The 20,259-nt window shown below is 43.0% G+C and overlaps 1 protein-coding gene and 2 non-coding genes across 5 annotated transcripts; all 3 read right to left on the bottom strand.

The window, feature by feature from the left end:
• Positions 1-348: 348 nt before the first annotated feature.
• On the bottom strand, positions 349-17,901 carry LOC122692683 (zinc finger protein 883-like). Of its 3 annotated transcripts, XM_043900492.1 has the most exons (4): positions 17,614-17,901; positions 13,701-13,827; positions 3,383-5,227; positions 349-1,373 (listed from the first exon to the last, which is right to left on the bottom strand). In XM_043900492.1, the coding sequence occupies exons 1-4, from the start codon at positions 17,644-17,646 to the stop codon at positions 1,363-1,365; spliced, it is 2,016 nt and encodes a 671-aa protein (XP_043756427.1). In that variant the 5' UTR covers positions 17,647-17,901; the 3' UTR covers positions 349-1,362. The 3 variants fall into 3 exon arrangements, with proteins under 3 accessions (XP_043756427.1, XP_043756425.1, XP_043756426.1); XM_043900490.1 differs by having other exon boundaries at positions 349-5,227; XM_043900491.1 differs by having other exon boundaries at positions 349-5,227; positions 13,701-13,808.
• On the bottom strand, positions 11,231-11,313 carry LOC122692966. The gene has a single exon (XR_006340773.1).
• Positions 11,389-11,531, bottom strand: LOC122692980. The gene has a single exon (XR_006340787.1).
• Positions 17,902-20,259: the final 2,358 nt, after the last annotated feature.

Here is a 20,259-nt window from a genome sequence, read left to right as displayed (position 1 = left end):
CAACTGGAGTGTCTGAAAAAGCACCCCAAGTGATGGTGAACTTCATGGAGGGAAAATACCTGATGCCATTGTCAATAATTATAAACAGAAAAAGATGACAAGAACCTTGAAGAGAGTGTTCAGAGCATAAGAAGCCTATATCAGGAGATGGTGAGACAGGGAAGCCTAGCGTGCTGCACTTCATGGGGTTTGAGTTGGACACGACTGAGTGACTGAACAACATAAAGACTGGATGCTAAGTTTAGTTTTCCACCAAACACCCAGAGGATCCAAGCAGAATTTATCAGTTCCTTCCCTGAGTACATCCCACTTTCACAACCTAAGAGTTTTAAAAATTGGCAAAAGCTACAAAGCAGGGCTAGGTTTATTGTTTCACTGAATGCCTAGACTTAAGTGATGGGAACAGGGATGATACATATTTAAAAAGGCAAATGATATGATCAGCAATTATACAGAAGATATAGAGCTTGTAAACAGCACATTAAAAATGCTCAAAATCATGAATCGCTAGGGAAATGTAGTAAAACCAATTGGAAGCTCACTGAGACAGCACTACTCACTTATTAAAAGGACTGATATTAATGACTAGTACAGATGTTGAGAAATTGGAACTCCTACAATGCAGATGGAAACGCAAAGGGGAACAGTCATTTTAAATGAGTTTCTTAGTTTCATCAGGTGTTAAAATTCATCTACCAAAGTGACTCAGACATTGCCCTGAGTTATCAATAAAAGGAACATACATCCACAGAAAGAAGTGACACAAATGTTTATAGCAGCTTTATTTTCAAGAATGAAAACCTAGAAGTAACCTGAATACTCAGAAAAAGATGAATGGATAAACAGTTGTACATCTAAATATAAGAATGCTACTCATCAAAAACTAAAGAGATGAGATACTTGTACACATCATGGATGAATCTGAAACAACTGTGAAACAAAGGAAAACAAAAATAGCCGTTTATGACTCCAATCAGATAAATTCAAGAAAATGCACATGTTATCTATTCTAAGGGAAAGTACATCAATGGTTACTGGAGAGGTGGGAAGGGTAAGGAGAGGTAAACATGCCATTAACAGATATGGGCATTATCAGGACTCAAGGTTCATACCTAGGTGAAGACTTGCTTCAGCATCAGTCCTTCCAGCAAATATTCAAGGTTGATCTCCTTGCTGTGAAAAGGACTTTCAGGAGTCTTCTCTAGCACCACATTTTGAAATCATCAATTCTTTGGCATTCTGCCTTCTTTATGGTCCAGCTCTCACAACCAAAAGTGACCACTGGGGACACCATAGCCTTGGCTATATACATCTTTGTCGGCAGAGTAATGTCTCCGCTTTTCAGAACACCGTCTAGATTTGTCATTGGTTTCCTGCCAAGAAACAATGGTCTGACTTCATGGCTGCAGTTTAGTGAATGTAAATTATACTTTGATATAGCTTTAAAGATTGGCTCAAAATGGAAAAAACATGTATGTCCTACACTTTTTGGAAAATAGGTTCTGCAACTGTATGCTGAACCCACTAAAGCACTCCTCATGTCCTCTGGGGATCAGTCTTCTGTCAGTGGTAGCAAAGATGGAGACAGTGAAGTACATTTCTACCTGAGTCAGCAGGAATGCTGCCTAGATCACAAGAGTCACATCCCTTTTTCCTTTCTTGTAGTAAGGTTCTTGAAGTGAAATTCACTAGAATCAGCATATAAACTGATCCTGCACAGTCAATGGAGAGGTACATTCCATCAAGTTGCCTGCAATTTCCCCCACTCCCTATTAAACCAGAGTTTCTGTACCAATTGTGGTTTCCCCTGGACCCAATGGTCATACAAATAATGAGATTAGCTCAAAGATTTGTGGACATCAGGAAACATGGTTTTTTTTAGACTTGGAGAATACATACCTTTCAATAGTGCCTCAATACCCTATAATGTCTAATCTGAATAAGGAATAAAGATTCAGAAACACTTGAAATGAGATTCAATTCAGACCAATGGCCCCTCAATTTCCTCCAGTGTCCCTATACTCAACAAGGAAATTGCACATTCCCTGTACATTTATGCCTTCCTCTAGGGTAAACTCAAATTTTCAAAGTTATTTGCTTGTAAAAGATTTCCTATATTTAGTACATTCCTAAGGCCTTTCTCCAGTGTGAGCTTTCTTATGACAGTGCAGTTTAGTGGTGTTAATAAAAGATTTCCCACATTCACTGCATTTAAAAGGCCTTTCTCCAAGGTGAACTCTCTGATGATAATAGAGGCTGTTGCCATGAGTGAAAGATTTCCCACATTCAGTGCACTTATAAGGCCTTTCTCCAGTGTGAGCTCTCTGGTGTATAATGAGATGATTTCTCTGGACAAAGGCTTTCCCACAATCACCACACGCATAAGGCCTTTCTCCAGTGTGAGCACTCTGATGATAACGGAGGCCAGATTTGCTGCTAAAGGACCTCCCACACTCACTGCACTCATAAGGCTTTTCTCCAGTGTGACTTCTCAGATGTATATGGAGCTGGTAATTAGTGGTAAAAGATTTCCCACATTTTGTGCATTTGTAAGGCCTTTCTCCAGTATGAACTCTAAGATGACAACGAAGGACGTAACTAAGAGTATAAGATTTCCCACATTCACTGCACTCAAAAGGCTTTTCTCCAGTGTGGGCTCTCTGATGAACACGGAGGAGGTAATTAGTAATAAAAGATTTTCCACATTCAATGCATTTGTAAGGCTTTTCTCCAGTGTGAGTTTTCTTATGATAGTACAAGGCAGAGTTAAATTTAAAAGATTTTCCACATTCCCTGCATTCATAACGCCTTTCATCTTTGTGAATACTCTGGTGTTCAATAAGCCTACACTTACTATTATAAGATTTCCCACACTCACTACACACACAAGCACTTTTCCCTGTGTGAACTCTCTGGTGTTTAGTTAAGATACTCCTAAAGATAAAGGATTTCCCACATTCACTACACTCAAAAGGCCTTTCCCCTGCATGTGATTTCTGATGACGCTTAAGGGCTGACCTAGACATGAAAGATTTTCCACATTCACTGCACTCATGAGGTCTTTCTCCAGAATGAACTCTCTGATGATTACGGAGAGAACTGACAGTAGTAAATGATTTCTTGCATTCATTGCAACTTACATAAGACCTGTCTCCAGAATGAATCCCCTGATGATAACGAAAGTTGAATTTAGAGGTAAAAGATTTCCCACACTCACTGCACCTATATGGCCATTCACTAGAATGAATTCTCTGATGGTAACGAAGAACAGCAGGGGTAATACAAGATTTCCCACATTCACTGCACTCACTAGGCCTTTGAGTGTGAGTGCCTTCATGATAATGGAGACTAGTGCTACTGGTAAAAGATTTTCCACACTCACCACACACATAAGGCCTTTCTCCAGTGTGAATTCTCTGATGACGACGGAGATGGGAACTAGTAATAAAAGATTTCCCACATTCATTGCACTTATAAGGCCTTGCTCCTGGGTGAGATCTCTGATGATATCTGAGTGAAGGCCTAGAGGTAAAAGATTTCTCACATTCACTGCACTCATAAGGTCTTTCTCCTGTGTGAGATCTATTATGACAAATGAATGAGGATCTAGACATAAAAGATTTCCCACATTCACTGCATTTGTAAGGCCTTTCTCCAGTGTGAGATCTCTGATGATATTGGAGAGCGCTGGTAGAAGTAAAAGATTTCCCACATTCATAGCATTTATAAGGCTTTTCTCCTGTGTGAGATCTCCAATGATATTGCAAAGCGTTGGTAGAGGTAAAACATTTCCCACATTCATAGCATTTATAAGGCTTTTCTCCTGTGTGAGATCTCTGATGATTACGGAGGTTGACGTTAGAGGTGAAGCATTTTCCACATTCACTGCATTTATAAGGCCTTTCTCCAGTATGAGATCTCTGATGATATTGGAGAGTGCTAGTGGAGATGAAAGATTTCCCACATTCACTGCATTTATAAGGCCTTTCTCCAGTGTGAGATCTCTGATGATATTGGAGAGTGCTAGTGGAGATGAAAGATTTCCCACATTCACTGCATTTATAAGGCCTTTCTCCAGTGTGAGATCTCTGATGATATTGTAGAACACTAGAAGCGGTAAAAGATTTCCCACATTCACTGCACTTATAAGGCCTTTCTCCAGTGTGAGATCTCTGATGATATTGGAGAGCGTTGGCAGAGGTAAAAGATTTCTCACATTCATAGCACTTATAAGGCTTTTCTCCAGTGTGAGATCTCTGATGAGATCGGAGGATGCAGTTAGTGGTAAAGGATTTCCCACATTCACTGCACTGATAAGGCCTTTCTCCTGTGTGAGATCTCTGATGATAAATGAGGGCAGATCTACATGTAAAAGATTTCACACAGTCACTACACTTATAAGGACGTTCTCCAGGAAATACTCTCTTATATCCAATGAACATAGAGCTGTGGTAAAAAGACTCTGCACACTCACTGCACACAGAACTGTTCTCTCCATTGTCCAATCTCTGGGGAGAAACGAGGACTGATTTGTGGCTTAAGGATTTCCAACATTTGCTGCACTTCTCCAATCCTGAACGAGTATAAATTTTTTGATGCTGACTGACAGTTGAGTTTTGCCTAAAAGATGTGCCACTTTTGATAAACAAATGAAGACCTTCCCCAGGATGAACTCTCTGGTGCATAATAAATGTTGATTTGTACCTGAATGTTTTCCCACATTCCCTGCACACAAAACATGGTCTTTCAGTGTAGACATGCCAGTCCTGAACAAGTGTGTGTTCAGGGCTGAAGGCTTTCTCACAATCTCCTGAGGTATAATGACTTCTACTTGGTGAAGTTGATCTGCACTGGGTGGCTGTATTCAGCTTCTCGACAGTATAAGTGGCCTGCAGATGTCCCATGCTGGCCAGGATTTTCCCAGAAGTAAGAGGCTTCCCTGACACATGGAATCTGGGGCTCTTAAAAGATAAAGCCTCATGTACACAGCTTCTCAAAGGCATATAAAATTTTTTTGCACACGCCCCACACCTCAACAGTTTTTGGCTGTATTGTGTTTCCTGCTGCTCCACCAACTGGAAAACATATCTCAAGACTGTACTACACTTCTCACAGGGATGGGTCTTCTGAGAAAATGGAGCTGCTGTGGGAGATCCAGTCCATGAGACTCCTACAGGAACAGTTTTTTCACAGGGTGTCTCCTCACCTTCTGCTCCACAGCAGCAACCTGAATGCAAAGAAACACTAGTCAAGTGCACATTGACTTCCTAGGGAGGGAGCTAGTTCACCATAAATGTATAGCCATTTCATATAAGAACGACCTTCAAAGAAATGGGATACTTTTTAAGACTAGGGAGTTGGAAATCAGTTTAAGCAGCAGCTGCTGTGCATTACTGGATCTGAAAGTGGTGGAGACCTCAACAAGAAAAGGATGCAAAAATAGAGTTGTCACTGACACAAGGAAGAGAAGCAAGGTCTAGTGCTTATTTCTCTGTCCACAGCTTCCTGTAGGACCTTTTCTACTACTGATGTGAAGCTCAGTAGAAGGGTGTGATCACAGCCACAAAAACACAATCACAAATTATTTGCTTTTCAAGGTCAATTTAAGCATATATGCATACCTCACAGCATGATGCATGATGGGCAAAGTTCAGAGAGTAATAGAGAAAGCGAGGTAAGAGAAATAGGTAAGATGTTGAGTCCAGAGAGGTGGAGATGATCCCTGTGCTGGAAGTCATAGCAGAAATGACAAAGTAACAGAAATGACAGGTCGGCAAAAAGTCAACAGTGGAGGAGTAAAGGTAGAAATGGGGTGTGGTCACTGGCAATAGTACCAAAGTTTTCATTGAACAGTTTCCTGGTATATATATATATATATATTTTTTTTTTTTCTGGTATATTTTTAACAATGCCCTGATGTCACAGTCTCCCCAGCTATAATTCAGCAGGACCAGGCCCACTGAGCTCACTGTGCCATGGCCAGAGTCATGTCCATCCCATTATGCACAAAGGATTCCTTTCCCTAAGAAAGTCATAACTGCAATTACTGGGTACATGGAGCACTGAAGGCAAAAAAAGAAAAAGAGAAAGGCCAGTACTGTTCCAGAGCAACTCAGCATTACATCAGACCCAGGAAAAAGCACAAGTTGAGTGACATCAATAAAATAGTAGAATAGGAGATACCACCTCTCACCACTAATGAAAAATAAACAGCTGTCCATGAAGGACATTAATCAGCCTTGGAAGACACAAGAGTCCAGTCAAGAACTGACTCTCATATTCATGTATGGATGTGAGAGTTGAGCCATAAAGAAGGCTGAGTGCCAAAGAACTGATGCTTTTGATTTGTGTTGGAGAACACTCTTGAGAATACCTTGGACTGCAAGAAGATTTAACCAGTCAATCCTAAAGGAAATCAACACTGAATACTCATTGGAAGGACTGACGCTAAAGCTGAAGTTCTAATACTTTGGCCACCTGATGCAAAGAGCCAACTCACTGGAAAAGACCCTGATGATGGGAAAAATCGAAGGCAAATGGAGAAAGGGGCAGCAGAAGATAAGATGGTTAGATAGCATCACTGGCTCAATGGACATGAATTTGAGCCAACTCCGGGGACAGTGAAAGACAGAGGAGTCTGCAGTGCTGCAGTCCAGGAGGTTGTAAAGAGTAGTATACAACCTAAGCGTTGAACACCACTACCACCACCACCACAGTGGAACATAATTTAAAAAGCACACAGAAAAGATCACTAGAAAGTGTCTTAAAAAAGACATCTGGAAATGACTAGGAAATGAGGGCTGGGCTGCCACTGGGCTATTTCTCTCAGCCACAAGACAGGGGCCACTGCAGTCCCAGTGGCCTCTGCTGCAGAAGACATAGCTGCCTGCTCTACAGAGGACACTGGAACTTTTGCCACTGAGTTATCTGACACTCATGGTCAGAGTGGATGCCCTGGTGAGTATGAAGCTACCGGTCAACACCCTCAGTAGGAGCTGTTGTGGTGATCCAGAAGCAGGGCTGCCACAACCCCCAAACCTGTGCCGGCATTCCAGACCCTGACTCCACCACTACACCATGTACTCCTGTGTCTCAGGCACTAGAAACAACTTTGCTATAGACATACCAGTTTGACAGAATCACAGCCACTGTCTGCATGTGCAGCCAGGCAGATTCCATGGCTGATCCCTGCACAGCCACATATCTCAAACCAAAGCCAAGGTTGCTGAGGCTATCCAATGACCCAGACCCCATAACCACTGTCACTCCAAAAGTGCCTGTATACAACACCCCAGGTCTGTGGATCCTCAACAGATACATACACCTCAGACACCAGTGTTACTACAACCAATCAGGTGAGCAACAGTCGACAGGGCACCAAGAAGGATCCCCTTGGTGACAAAGTCCTCTGGGAGAAAAAGAGATCAGGAGTTCCCTAGCAGCCTTCTCCACCACTTTGGACACCCTCAGCCTTGCTAATTGAGGAGTCTTGATTATCTTTACTGAAACTGACTTCAGGTGAAGGAGCGGCACAGAGAACAACATAGCTGGGCTTTCCACAGAGCCAGAATAGCCACAGCCCAAACTTGAACCCACCACAGATTGAGGTCTTCCCACACCAAAAACTGTAATGTGAAGCCTGGAAGAAATGACTACACCATCAAATCAGCATAAAGAAATACAAGGCTACAGGAAACACACAAAAAATCAAAGAAAACATGAAACCAATACAGAAATACCATAATTTATCAGAAACCACACCCAAGGAAATGGAGACCTACAAAGGGTCAAAGAGTTCAAAATAATTGTTTCACCACAGTTCAGTGAAGCAACAACAAAGCACAGACAATTCAACAAAGTAAGGTAAATAATACATAAACAAAACAAGTTGTTTAACAAAGAGACAAAAATGAAAAAGAACAAAACAGACTGCCAAGGGTGCCCTAAGGGACAGTCTCTGGCTGCCACACCCAAGAGCTGCAGGGGACAGGTACACCATCTTCCATCTTCCACAGTTGTCTACAGGTCTTCCCTGGTGGCTCGGCCAGTAAAGATTCTGCCTCCAATGTGAGAGACCTGGGTTCAGTCCCTGGGTTGGGAAGATCCCATGGAGAAGGAAATGGCAACCCACTCCAGTATTCTTGCTTGGAGAATTCCAAGGACAGAGGAGCTTGGTGGGCTACAGTTCATGGGGTCGCAAAGAGTCGGACATGACTAAGTGACTAACGATACCAGCACTCACTGAACTCATGAAGGTTGGCTGAGAGGAATAGGACTGAAGAATCACCCCACACTTTCAACCAGTGATACCAGAGGTTCTGGTATGCCCACTCACCAAAAAGGCACTCAGATGTGAAGAATCAACAGATAAATTGATAAATGAATATGTGGGAAATGCCAATCACATCACTGATGGGATTCTTAATATTGTCAGGCGAGTGTATGCTCCTCAGTTCTGTCTCATCACAACAAAGATTTGGAACGATGGACATTAAAGCCCTCGGCTCGTCACAGCTCTCGGGTCTTGGACAAACCATGCTATAGCTCTTAGACAAATCAGTGTTATAGCTCTATTTTATTTAGAAGATAGCAGGAGGATCCATCCTCAAAGTGTGAGGGCATGCCAACCCAAAGACGCGAAGAGAAGAGAGTGAAGGAGCACGACAGTGTGCGGGAGAGAGAGAGAAAGAGAGAGAGTGAGCATGGGGGAGGGAGGGAAAGAGAGAGAGAGAGAGAGAGAGAAAGTGCTTTGGCTCCTCCTTTTATGTTTATTCCTCCCCCTGGGCCTGCCCTATGTAAATTGGGCTTAGCCAGAAGTGCTGTTTGTTCTACCTGAGGTCTTCACTCTGGTCCTCGGACCTTTCTTTGACCTTCCTTTGTTCTATTTTCACGGGCTTGTCCCTTCCTTGTCTTTTAGCCACCGCCATTTGGGACGCCTTTTCCCTCTTCTAACTACCTAACATTATGATACAACAGGGAGCTAAGAAGACATATCAAAATAAGAAATGGAACAAGATCATTACATATATTTATAATCAAACACTTTCATGCAGACACAGAACAACTATATCCTCTTAATACCAGTACAGTGTCAACTAATTCGTGGGAAAGGCTGTTTCTACATTGACTGTCTTTATTGCACTGATCTTTTAGCAGAATTATTCTACTTGGTCTCCAAAAGAAAACTTTCTACTGGGCTGAAATAGCACAAACAACTTACACTTTTACAGTCTGCTCTTACCTATTACCAGAACAGTTTATGTATTCTTACACCTTTGGACTTTTTTTTTTTTTTTTACATCCCTACATATTTAATGCTTTCAAAATAAGGTAAAAACATTTTATATAACAGAATATATTTGTTACAAGTTAAATTCCAGAAACATACTCAAGATTGACAATTCCTACTGTTATTTTTTTAAGTACCTTTGGACTTCTATGGGTATTAAAAACTTGAATAACGAAAGTTAGGAGAACCAAGATACTATATATATATATATGAAGTATACGCCTTCAGTTCAGTTCAGTTCAGTCACTCAGTCGTGTTTGACTCTGTGACCCCACAGATTGTAGCATGTCAGGCTTCCCTGTGCATCATGAACTCCCGGAGCCTGTTCAAATTCATGTCCATCGAGTCAGTGATGCCATCCAACTATCCCATCCTCTGTCATCCCCTTCTCCTCCTGCCTTCAATCTTTTCCAGAATCAGGGTCTTTTCCAGTGAGTCAGTTCTTTGCACCAGATGGCCAAAGTATTGGAGCTTCAGTTTCAGTATCAGTCCTTCCAACGAATATTCAGGACTGATTTACCTTAGGATTAACTGGTTTGATCCCCTTGCAGTCCAAGGGAACTCTCAAGAGTCTTCTCCAACATCACAGTTTAAAAGCATCCATTCTTCACTGCTCAGCTTTCCTTATGGTTCAACTCTCACATCCACACGACTCTTGAAAAACCATAGTTTGACTAGACGCACCTTTGTTGGCAAAGTAAGGTCTCTGCTTTTTAATATGCTGTTTAGGTTGGTCATAGCTTTTCTTCCAAGGAGCAAGCATCTTTGAATTTCATGGCTTCAGTCACCATCTGCAGTGATTTTGGAGCCCCCCAAAATAAAATCTGTCACTGTTTCTACTGTTTCCCCATCTGTCTGCCATGAAGTGATGGACCTGATGCTATGATCTTTGTTTTCTGAATGCTGAGTTTTAAGCCAGCCTTTTCACTCTCCTCTTTCACTTTCATAAAGAGGCTCCTCAGTTCCTCTTTGCTTTCTGCGATAACAGTGGTATCATCTGAATATCTGAAGTTATTGATATATTTCTCCTGGCAATCTTGATTCCAGCTTGTGTTTCATCCATCCCGGCATTTTGCATGATGTACTCTGCATAGAAGTTAAATAAGCGGAGTGACAGTATGCAGCCTTGATGTGCTCCTTTTCCAACTTGGAACCAGTCCGTTGTTCCATGTCTGGTTTTAACTGTTGCTTCTTGACCTGCATACAGATTTCTCAGGAGGCAGGTAAGGTTGTCTGGGTTCCCATCTCTTGAAGAATTTTCCAGTTTGTTGTGCTCTACACAGTTAAAGGCTTTGGCATAGTCAATGAAGCAAAAGTAGATGTTTTCTGGAATTCTCTAGCTTTTTCTATGATCCAACCGATGTTGGCAATTTGATCTATGGTTCCTCTGCCTTTTCTAAATCCAGCTTCAACATCTGGAAGTTCATGTACTCCTGAAGCCTTGCTTGGAAAATTTTGAGCATTACTTTGCTAGCATGTGAGATGAGTGCAATTTTGCAGTAGTTTGAACATTCTTTGGCATTGCCTTTCTTTGGGATTGGGATGAAAACTGACCTTTTCCAGTCCTGTGGCCATTGCTGAGTTTTCCAGATTTGCTGCCATATTGAAGGTAGCACTTTCACAGCATCATCTTTTAGGATTTGAAATAGCTCAACTGGAATTCCATCACCTCCATTAGCTTTGTTCATAGTGATGCTTCCTAAGGCCCATTTGACTTCACATTCCAAGATGTCTGGCTCTAGGTGAGTGATCACACCATCGTGGTTATCTGGGTCATGAAGATCTTTCTTGTATAGTTCTTCCATGTATTCCTGCCACTTTTTCTTAATATCTTCTGCTTCTGTTAGGTCCATATCATTTTTGTCCTTCATTGAGCCCATCTTTGGATGAAATGTTCCCTTGGTATCTCTAATTTTCTTTTCTTTTCTTTTTTTTAATTTCTGGTCTCAGTCTGATCTCAGAACACTCTCCATCACCTAGTTCCCAGAACTCAGATTGCTCAGTGGTCACGTCATCATTGACCAGGGCTCGCAGAGTGGCAGGGGCCACCCTAACCTCACCCAAACCTTAGCCCAACTGCCTCCCCCTAACCTCCCAGTCCCCGGGTCCCTGGCCCCATTTTGCCTGACACATTTTCATAATCCTCTCAAGCTACGGGTCAGCGGCGCCGCCAGCCATGGGGCCCGATCATATAAGGAAAATACTGCGGCCTCATCCGGGGGCTGCATCGTGGACCCGGGGGCGCCCTGTCCCCTACGCCACTCGCTACACCCACACCTGCCAACCTCCCTGACCTGCTTCGCACGCCCGGACCTCCCGGGCGAGTCCAGCCGCCCCTCTAATTTTCTTGAAGAGATCTCTAGTCTTTCCCATTCTATTGTTTTCCTCTGTTTCTTTGCAATGTATATCCCTTAGGCATCTATTTTTAACTAAGTGAAAACTAGATGGAAATACCAGAGACCCAGTCAATTTGCAGGAAAGATACTTAAGTTTTTGTCAAAAAATTATGACTATGGGGTTAAGCTTTTATTGTCTTTTTGTGCTGTCTTTGTGTTTTGAATGTTCAAACATATAACTCGTGTATTAGAAGAAGAGTATAAATAACTGTTGAAAAATGATAGTATCAATAACCTGAAGATTTTAACAATCTTTTTTGGGGGAGTATAATTGTTTCACAATGTTGTATTAATTTTTTCTGTACAACAAAGTGAATCAGCCATATGTATACATATATCCCCTCCCTGTTGGGACTCTCTATTTCTTACCTTGTTTAACTAAAAATCAGTCAGTTGGAATTCCATTTAGATTCTAGGTCCTTGGTACATTCTTATGTTATGGCTATTGAAAATCACTCCAAAGCAGCTACACTGGAATACATGTAAGAAATGCTTTGACTAGTCTGAGAAAACTGTACAATAAAAATGGAAATTTCATGTACTTGCAAAAATTCTGAGTTGGTAAAATGACCTTCATCTGTTGGGCATTATGTTTACCTTAGTAATATAATGATGACACTCACTGAAAACAAACAAACAAGAGCTTCCCTGGTGGTCCAGTCTTTAAGAGTCCACCTGTCAAAGATCCCTGGTCCAGGAAGATTCTACATGGCCCGCAGCAACTGAGCCCCTGCACCACAACTACTGAGCCCATGCTCCTAGAGTCTGTGATCCACAAGAAAAGAAACCACTGCAATGAGAAACCTACACACCACAAGGAAGAGTAGTCCCCACTCACTGCAACAAAGACCCACACAGCCAAAACTAACCAAATAAAAATGTGTTTTTAAAAAGAAAGCAAACAAACAAATGGACCCAAACAGAAATTCTGCTGCTGAAGAATACAATGAAATAAAGCACAATGAAGACAGTATCAACAGCCAAATTTTATTAAGCAAAAGTAAAAATCTAGGAACTTGAAAACAGGTGTTTCAATTATCCAATGAGGAGGAAAAAAAGAGAAAGATGAAGTGAAGAAAGCATACATGGATTATGAAACATAAAGCAAAACATTATTTGCATTTTCAGAGAAGACAGAGAGAAAGGGGTAGCAAGCAGATTTAAAGGAACAATGATTGAACACTTTCTAACTAGAGAGAAAAGAGTAGATATCCAGATACATGAGGCTCACAGGTTCAATCAAAAACTTCACTGAAGCATATTATAATAAAATGGTCAAAAAGCAACTACAGCAAATTCCCTGGAGGTCCAGTGGTTAGGACTGGGCACTTTTACTGCTGGGGCCTAAGTTCAAACCCTGGTCAGGGAACTATGATCCCAAAGCCTTGAGGTGTGTCTGGGAGCGGTGGGGCGGATTATATACTAGTCATAAAAAGAATGAAATAATGCTATTTGCAGCAACATGGATGAACCTAGAGGTTATCATACTAAGTGAAGTAAGTCAGAGAAAAACAAATGTATGTGCTATCACTTATATGTGGAATCTAAAAAAAATAGTACGAATGAACTTTATTTACAAAATAGACACAGACTCAGATAAAAAACCCATGGTTGCCAAAGGAGAAGTGAGGGAGGGATAAATTGGGAATATGGGATTAACAGATGCACACTACCATGTATACAATAAACAATGATTTACTGTATAGCACAGGGAACCATATTCAATAACTTATAGTAAACTATTTAATGGAAAAGAACTGAAAACACATGGATGTATACATATATATGTATAACCAAATCACTTGCCCCATGAGAGTCCAGTACAGCAAGGATTGGGGTTGGAGAGAAAAGAGAGCAGTGCCCACACCCCAGCCTTCTACCTACCACAACAACTATACAGAAAACTGGGGAAACTAGCAGTGCCTATACCACGTGAGGACAGAGCACCTCCTTCAGAAAGGTAGGGTGAGGCAGGATACAGAGCCCAGCCCAGGTCACTGGGGAGGCTGTCTTACCCAGTGAGGATATAAGTGTGTAGTTCTCCAGCATCACATCCAGATACAGGCATCTCTGAGTCTCATCAAGGAGCCTCCATTCCCTCTGGGAGAAGCACACAGCAACATCTGGAAAGGTCACACCACCCTGTCATGAAGGGGACAGATGAAAGCTTGAACATTATCCCTCTGAGAACCTACAATCCATCTCTGCACACATCCATTCCAGACATTCTCCACCAGAGCTCCCAACCTGAGAGAAGATGCCAGGCCCTGGTGCAACAGATGCCGCTGTCTCCTCACAGCCATTAACCAATGTGTTCAGCCCTCAGCAGTCACTGGGTGGAGGGGGTGGTAGTGCACACAGATGCCATCTAAACTCGGGACTTGGCGTGCAATGTCCTGTCCTTCCAGCCAAGCAATTCCCCTGGAGACTCTCAAATTGTGGGAAACCAGACACAGACAAAGATAAACTCATGTTTCACCTGTAACCTCAACACCAGGGCCTGGCAGTGGGGGCAGTGGGGGCAGGGGGGCAGGGGGGCAGTTCACACTTTCTCTCTATGTGCACTTCATTCTGTAGGTGGCACTTCTCTCACAATTTCAGACCTCACAGTTGCACTTCCACAGCACTGCCATCTCCCTGCACCACACCATAGAATTCTTCCTGAACATATGTGTACATCTGGCGCTTGGCATTCAGAAAATGCTTGAGAAATTAAAGGAAGATTCACTACAACCTCACTCCCCTGATAACTCTAATGCCAAACTAAGCCACAAATACTGCTTAGAAAATCTCGCCACCTGCCACCAGTCCTTCCTTCCGTATTTGCGACCCTAAAACCATACGTGAATTTCACATTGCCACAACTCTCTTCAACTTCTTTACTGCCAGCTTTGCCCTCAACCACCACAACACTTGTCTCTCCACTCAAGCTTTGTAAAAAACCCAGCCCTAAAAATCTCCCCACAAGACATCACTTCAGTTCAGTTCAGTTGCTCAGTTGTTTCCAGCTCCTTGCGACCTCATGGACTACAGCATGCCAGGCTTTCCTATCCATCACCAACTCCCAGAGTGGACTCAAACTCATGTCCTTTGAGTTGGTGATGCCATCCAACCATCTCATCCTCTGTCATCCCCTTCCCCCACCTTCAATCTTTTCCAGCATCAGGGTCTTTTCCAGTCAATCAGTTCTTCGCATCAGGTGGCCAAAGTACTGGAGTTTCAGTATCAGTCCTTCCAATGAATAGTCAGGACTGATTTCTTTCAGGATTGACTGGTTTGATTTCTTTGCAGTCCAAGGGACTCTCAAGGGTCTTCTCCAACACCACAGTTCAAAAGCATCAGTTCTTCACTGCTCAGCTTTCTTTATAGTCCAACTCTCACATTCATACATGACTACTGGAAAAACCATAGCCTTGACTAGATCGACCTATGTTGGCAAAGTAATGTCTCTGCTTTTTAATATGCTGTCTATGTTTGTCATAGCTTTTCTTCCAAGGAGCAAGCGTCTTTTCATTTCATGGCTGCAGTCACCATCTGCAGTGATTTTGGAGTCCAAGAAAATAAAGTCTGTCACTGTTTCCATTGTTTCCCCATCTATTTGGCATGAGGTGATGGGACTTGATGCCATGATCTTAGTTTTCTGAATGTTGAGTTTCAAGCCAGACATAGTGACTCACAAATGACATCTGCCCCAGACCTTATCCACCAGTAAGACTAAAACATCCCAGATCCCGTCAAAATTCATCACAAAATCCTGAAGAAGCCATATAGTACTAAATAAGCAGCAGCCCCAGCCTCACTGCCTTCTTGTCTCAATTACTCCTGGTCTCCTCAGCCATTTTTCCTCCACTCATCCCACACAAGCCTTCTCCACCTGCCAGACTGACCTCTTTTACACGGCTCCCACTGCCACTTCTCTACCTCACTTGGGTTTGCAATGCCCACAAACATATCCAGGCCCTGAGCAAAAGAACCGCTCCTCAGGACACACCCATCTTTCTGACCTACTAATATCATGCCTACTATAACCTGCATTCCCCTCCTAAATGTGATCCACAGCTCCACGCTGCTCCACACAACAGTCAGCACTTTTGGAAGTTTCCATTCCTGAACACCTTCCCAGTTTTTCAGACCTGCCTAGTCAACTGTCCACTCGTTGCCTACACTCAGTCTTCTCTGAAACATCTCAGACTCTTAACAGAGCGAAAACAAACATAATATTTCCAAGGAAAATTAATCTGCTACTAAGGTCCCCATCCAGTTGATGGGCCTTCCATCCCTTCATCAACTAAGGCCAAAACCCTGAGGGTCATCCCTCGCTACTTCCTTTCTATCACCAACAGATCCACAATTTGGCTTGGCCCGTCTCCAAAAATGGATCCAGAATTCCTGAGACATCGAGGGCAGTCCCTCTGGTCCATGAATTCTCAACTAGGCAATCGCAATTAATCATTCCATGCCTCCTGCTGCCCCTCCCGCTGTTTACTTCTATAGTCTGTTCTCTGCAACCAGTTGGAGCTTCTTTTGATTTCAGAAAGACTACCTCCTACCTGCGATTCAAACCTCTCATTACTTGTGTAACAAACTGCCAACTTCTCAGGCAGCAACACTGCAAGCCTGACTCTGGCCCCGCCGCATCTGGCTTCTAAAGGAAAACAGAGTAGTTGTACTGCGGTTCCGGTTAGTCTGACCTACAAGCCTCTGCATTTTGGGGTCCCTCCATCTGTCATGCTCTCCCACTCTCCACCATGCGGTCAGAAACGGCCTGACGACCGAATCCCGGGGCCCGAGCTGCGGGCAAGTGAGCATGGGCCCCAGACTTAATTGTCTGGTGCAGCCTGGGCTTCCCAAGGTGGCGATAGTGGTAAAGAATGCTGCTGCTCAGGGCTGGTGCACTGGGATGACCTGAGGAAGGGGGTGGGGAGGGACGTGGGAGGGGGCTTTCAGGATGTACACCCATGGCTGATTCATGTGAATGTATGGTAAAAACCACTACAATATTGTAAAGTAGTTAGCCTCCAATTAAAATAAATAAATAAATTTTTAAAAATGTGTTGTAATTCAGAAAGCCTTTTCTATGCCTGAAGCTTGGAACTGAAAAAAAAATGTATTAAATGTAGCCTCTTGCCTTCCTTCCTTAGAACAGCAGCATGGAGTAAGAGGCAGACTGCTTGAGATTAAATTCTAGGGTACTGTACACCAGCTATGAGTCTGTACAATGTGCTTAATACCTCTGTGCTAAAATTTCCTCCTCTATAAAAGTTACCACCTACTTCACATGATTACTATTAAGATTAAATAACATATATTGAGGGTTTAAAATAGTTCTTGGTAAGCACTGTGTGTTTACTGTTATTTTTGTGACCGTTATTACTACCATTGCTATTTACATATTCTAGTCCCTCTGCTCAGGATGTATTTTCTTTCTTCCTTCACTTGGCAAAATACTTCTCATTTTTCAAAACCTGACTCAAAAAACTGTCCTGAACTTTTAAAACAATGTCCTTTTTCAGTGCTTTCATAACAATCTTTGTATCTATAATTATTAACAAAATTATACTGAAATTATCTATTTGAATGCCATACGCCTGTACACACTTGCCTCCTTCCTCCCCACTAAGTTCCTGGAGAACAAGTGTCCCTTCTCCATTTGTTCCCTAGAACTGATGCACAATTTATGCATCAGGGATCCACCCGCCCCAGAAAAAGAATCCGCCTGCCAATGCAAGAGACACAGGCGACGCGGGCTCGATCCCTGGTTCGGGTCTCAGGAGTAGGGCACTCCAGTATTCCTGCTTGGAGAATCCCATGGACAGAAGACATGGAGGGCTACGGTCCATATGGTCGCAAAGAGTCGGACAGGACTGAAGCGACTTAGCACGCAAGCCCGGGGCAAGGGCGGTGAGGGCCGGGAGGACTAGCGTTTACCTGAGGTGGGTCCCGCAGCGCCGCCGCAGCCATTGGACTCTGCCTTGAGAGGGACGAGAGTGTCGGTCCTTATCCCGGGTCTGGCGCTGTGCAGCGAGGACAGAGCCTCCTCTCGGACCCTCCCGTCCCCAACCAGCGAGCCAACAGGAGAGACGCCAAGAAAGGGGGGTAACCAGGCTGGCTAGGCGGGTGTCCCCTTCTCCCCTCACCATTCCGTGAGGACAACCGTGCCTAACGGAGCACAACGGTTTCCCGGGAGCGTACCCTGCTCCAACGGATCCTCTAAGCAAATAGAGCGCTAGGCGAGACCGGAAAGCCCTCGGAAATCCCTCCCCTGGCGCATGCTCACTGGGGGAAAGTCGTCATCCTCATCCCTCATTGGTTCAACACTGGTGTCGCTCTGCCTAGGCTCTTCCTGGTAGTGAGGTTCTGGGTCCTCTGGAGACCCCAGGAAAGGGTGTTTTGCCATCCTTAATTTCCAGAGCATTTCCTGTAAGCTACCCGGAAGAATGCGGGGAAATGGTTCTCCTCCCCAGAGGGAGGAGCTTTACTCCTTAAAGACGTGAAGAGACATTAATTTAGACTCCTCCCAAGCTCATCTAGCTCTCAGAGGACAAGTCTATTATTTTAGACTTTTCCAAATTCTGTTACTGTGGGAAGGCTACGCTGCCCCTGTTCCTGATCCCATTCCAGTTCTAAAAGAATCAAAGCCACAGCCACTACTGCTGTTCCCCAAAGGTGTTCCCTGAGGGGAAATCAGGATGCAGACAGACAGGAAGCATTCTGTGCCTGGGACAATGACCCTTAATAGTTAAGATGCATATCTAAGGACTAATGTTAAGAAGCCCAGATTCCTGCATCCTCTCATACACAGAAGAGAAGCACTAAAATCATTAACTTGAGTTTGTTCTTTGTGATTATCAGTGATCCTTTAATGGTCAACTGCCTGTTTTTTCCAGCAAAAAAAAAACAAAACACCTTCTCTATACCCCAGCTTTTCCCTTACCTCTATGGAGCAGTTCCTCAGAGCTGTGTGAGAGATTGTTACTAGAGTTAAAATTTTGAGTAACATCTCTGAATAGAACTACTTGCAACTTTTATGTTATGTCTTCCACTTCTATCCACAACTGAGGTGTGAGGGGCATCATTCAATAGAGCCATTCAGGCAAAAATGAGTCCATGGGTTGCTAGAAAATTGGTTATTGCTCTCAAATATTTGTAACCTGAAGCATTAGAGTCACTTTTGTGAGTTTCAGTGTGAATCGCTAGGAACAATAGAAAAGATCCCTTTCAGGTCCCGACTGGCAAGAAAAAAAACAATCAACCGGGTAAATTTTAAAAGTTTAATTGTCTTTATTGATTGGTTCATGAATTAAGCATCAACCCTTCTAGCAAGCAAGGGGGAGTTCTGAAGGGCTACAGAGAGGAAAACGTTTTTTAAAGTAGGAAAAGGAAGTCATCAATAGATAGGATGATTTCAGGCTTAGATAACCTACCTATGGAGAATGGAAGGGGTCTAGGCACCAGATTACCTCATCTTCCTTTGAGGGAGATGGAGAGGGCCCCATGTGACATATTACCTCATTGGTAACAACCAGAAAATTATTTTTTTTCAAACTTTAAACTTTTTATTTTGTTTTAGGGTGTAACTGATCAACAATGTTGTGGTAGTTTCAGGTGAACAGTGAAGGGACTCAGCCATACATATACATGCATCCATTTTCCCCCAAAACTGCTCCCATCAAAGCTGGTACATAACATTGAGTAGAGTTCCATGTGCTATACAGTAGGTCTTCATTTCAACCAGAAAATTCTTAACTGATTCGTTAAGGCTACATTTCCAGAGAAAGTTGAAGAGTCGATTAGGTTAGGTATTAAGTCCCGGTTTGCTGTCGTGGCCTATCATAAGTAACTTCGTATTCAGCCTGTGGTTTTCTTGTGAGCAGATGGTGGGTCACCCTGAAGTAAACAACAAGGTCTGCTTCTGGTCTGACACAAAACCTCTCTCTTGCCTGCACAATTAGGAATTTTCTCACTCATTGAGGAACACTTTTATCTATTGTAATACTTTTAATTCGTATCCCCAGATACATGCAGTTGCTCTGAGCAATCAAACAAAAAGCACTTTGACTGACGTTTTGGGCACTACATAGAAGCTTTGATTTTCAGTTGGAGTGCATGTGCAAAAGGGAGCATCTGAACCCTGAAAAAAAAGCATTTCTGAACCCCTGGATCTCATCTTCTAGGCAGTGATCATTATTTCTGCAAGCCTTGTTGTAACATTTTGTATGTGGAGTTGAGATTATCTCAGAAAAACTGCCGCAAAATGTGCACTTCAGAAAGTAGTTAATAATGTTTATGTAGTTCTTTAAAGATAGTAGCAGGGCTTCCCTATTGGCTCAGTGGTATAGAACCCACCTGCCACTGCAGGAGACTTGGGTTTGATCCTGGGCTCAGGAAAATACCCTGGAGAAAGAAATGGCAATCCACTCCAGTATTCTTGCCTGGGAAATCCCATGAACAGAGGATCCTGATGACAGTCCACAGGGTCACAAAAGAGTCAGATACGACTTAGTAAACAACAACAAAGATAGTAGCAGAAATAGCTCTAAGGATACATCAGTAAAGGCTGAAAAAACTCAAGAC

Source organism: Cervus elaphus, chromosome 4, assembly GCF_910594005.1.
Source record: "Cervus elaphus chromosome 4, mCerEla1.1, whole genome shotgun sequence".
NCBI classification, from domain to species: domain Eukaryota; kingdom Metazoa; phylum Chordata; class Mammalia; order Artiodactyla; family Cervidae; genus Cervus; species Cervus elaphus.
This window is presented reverse-complemented; position numbering and strand designations above follow the sequence as displayed.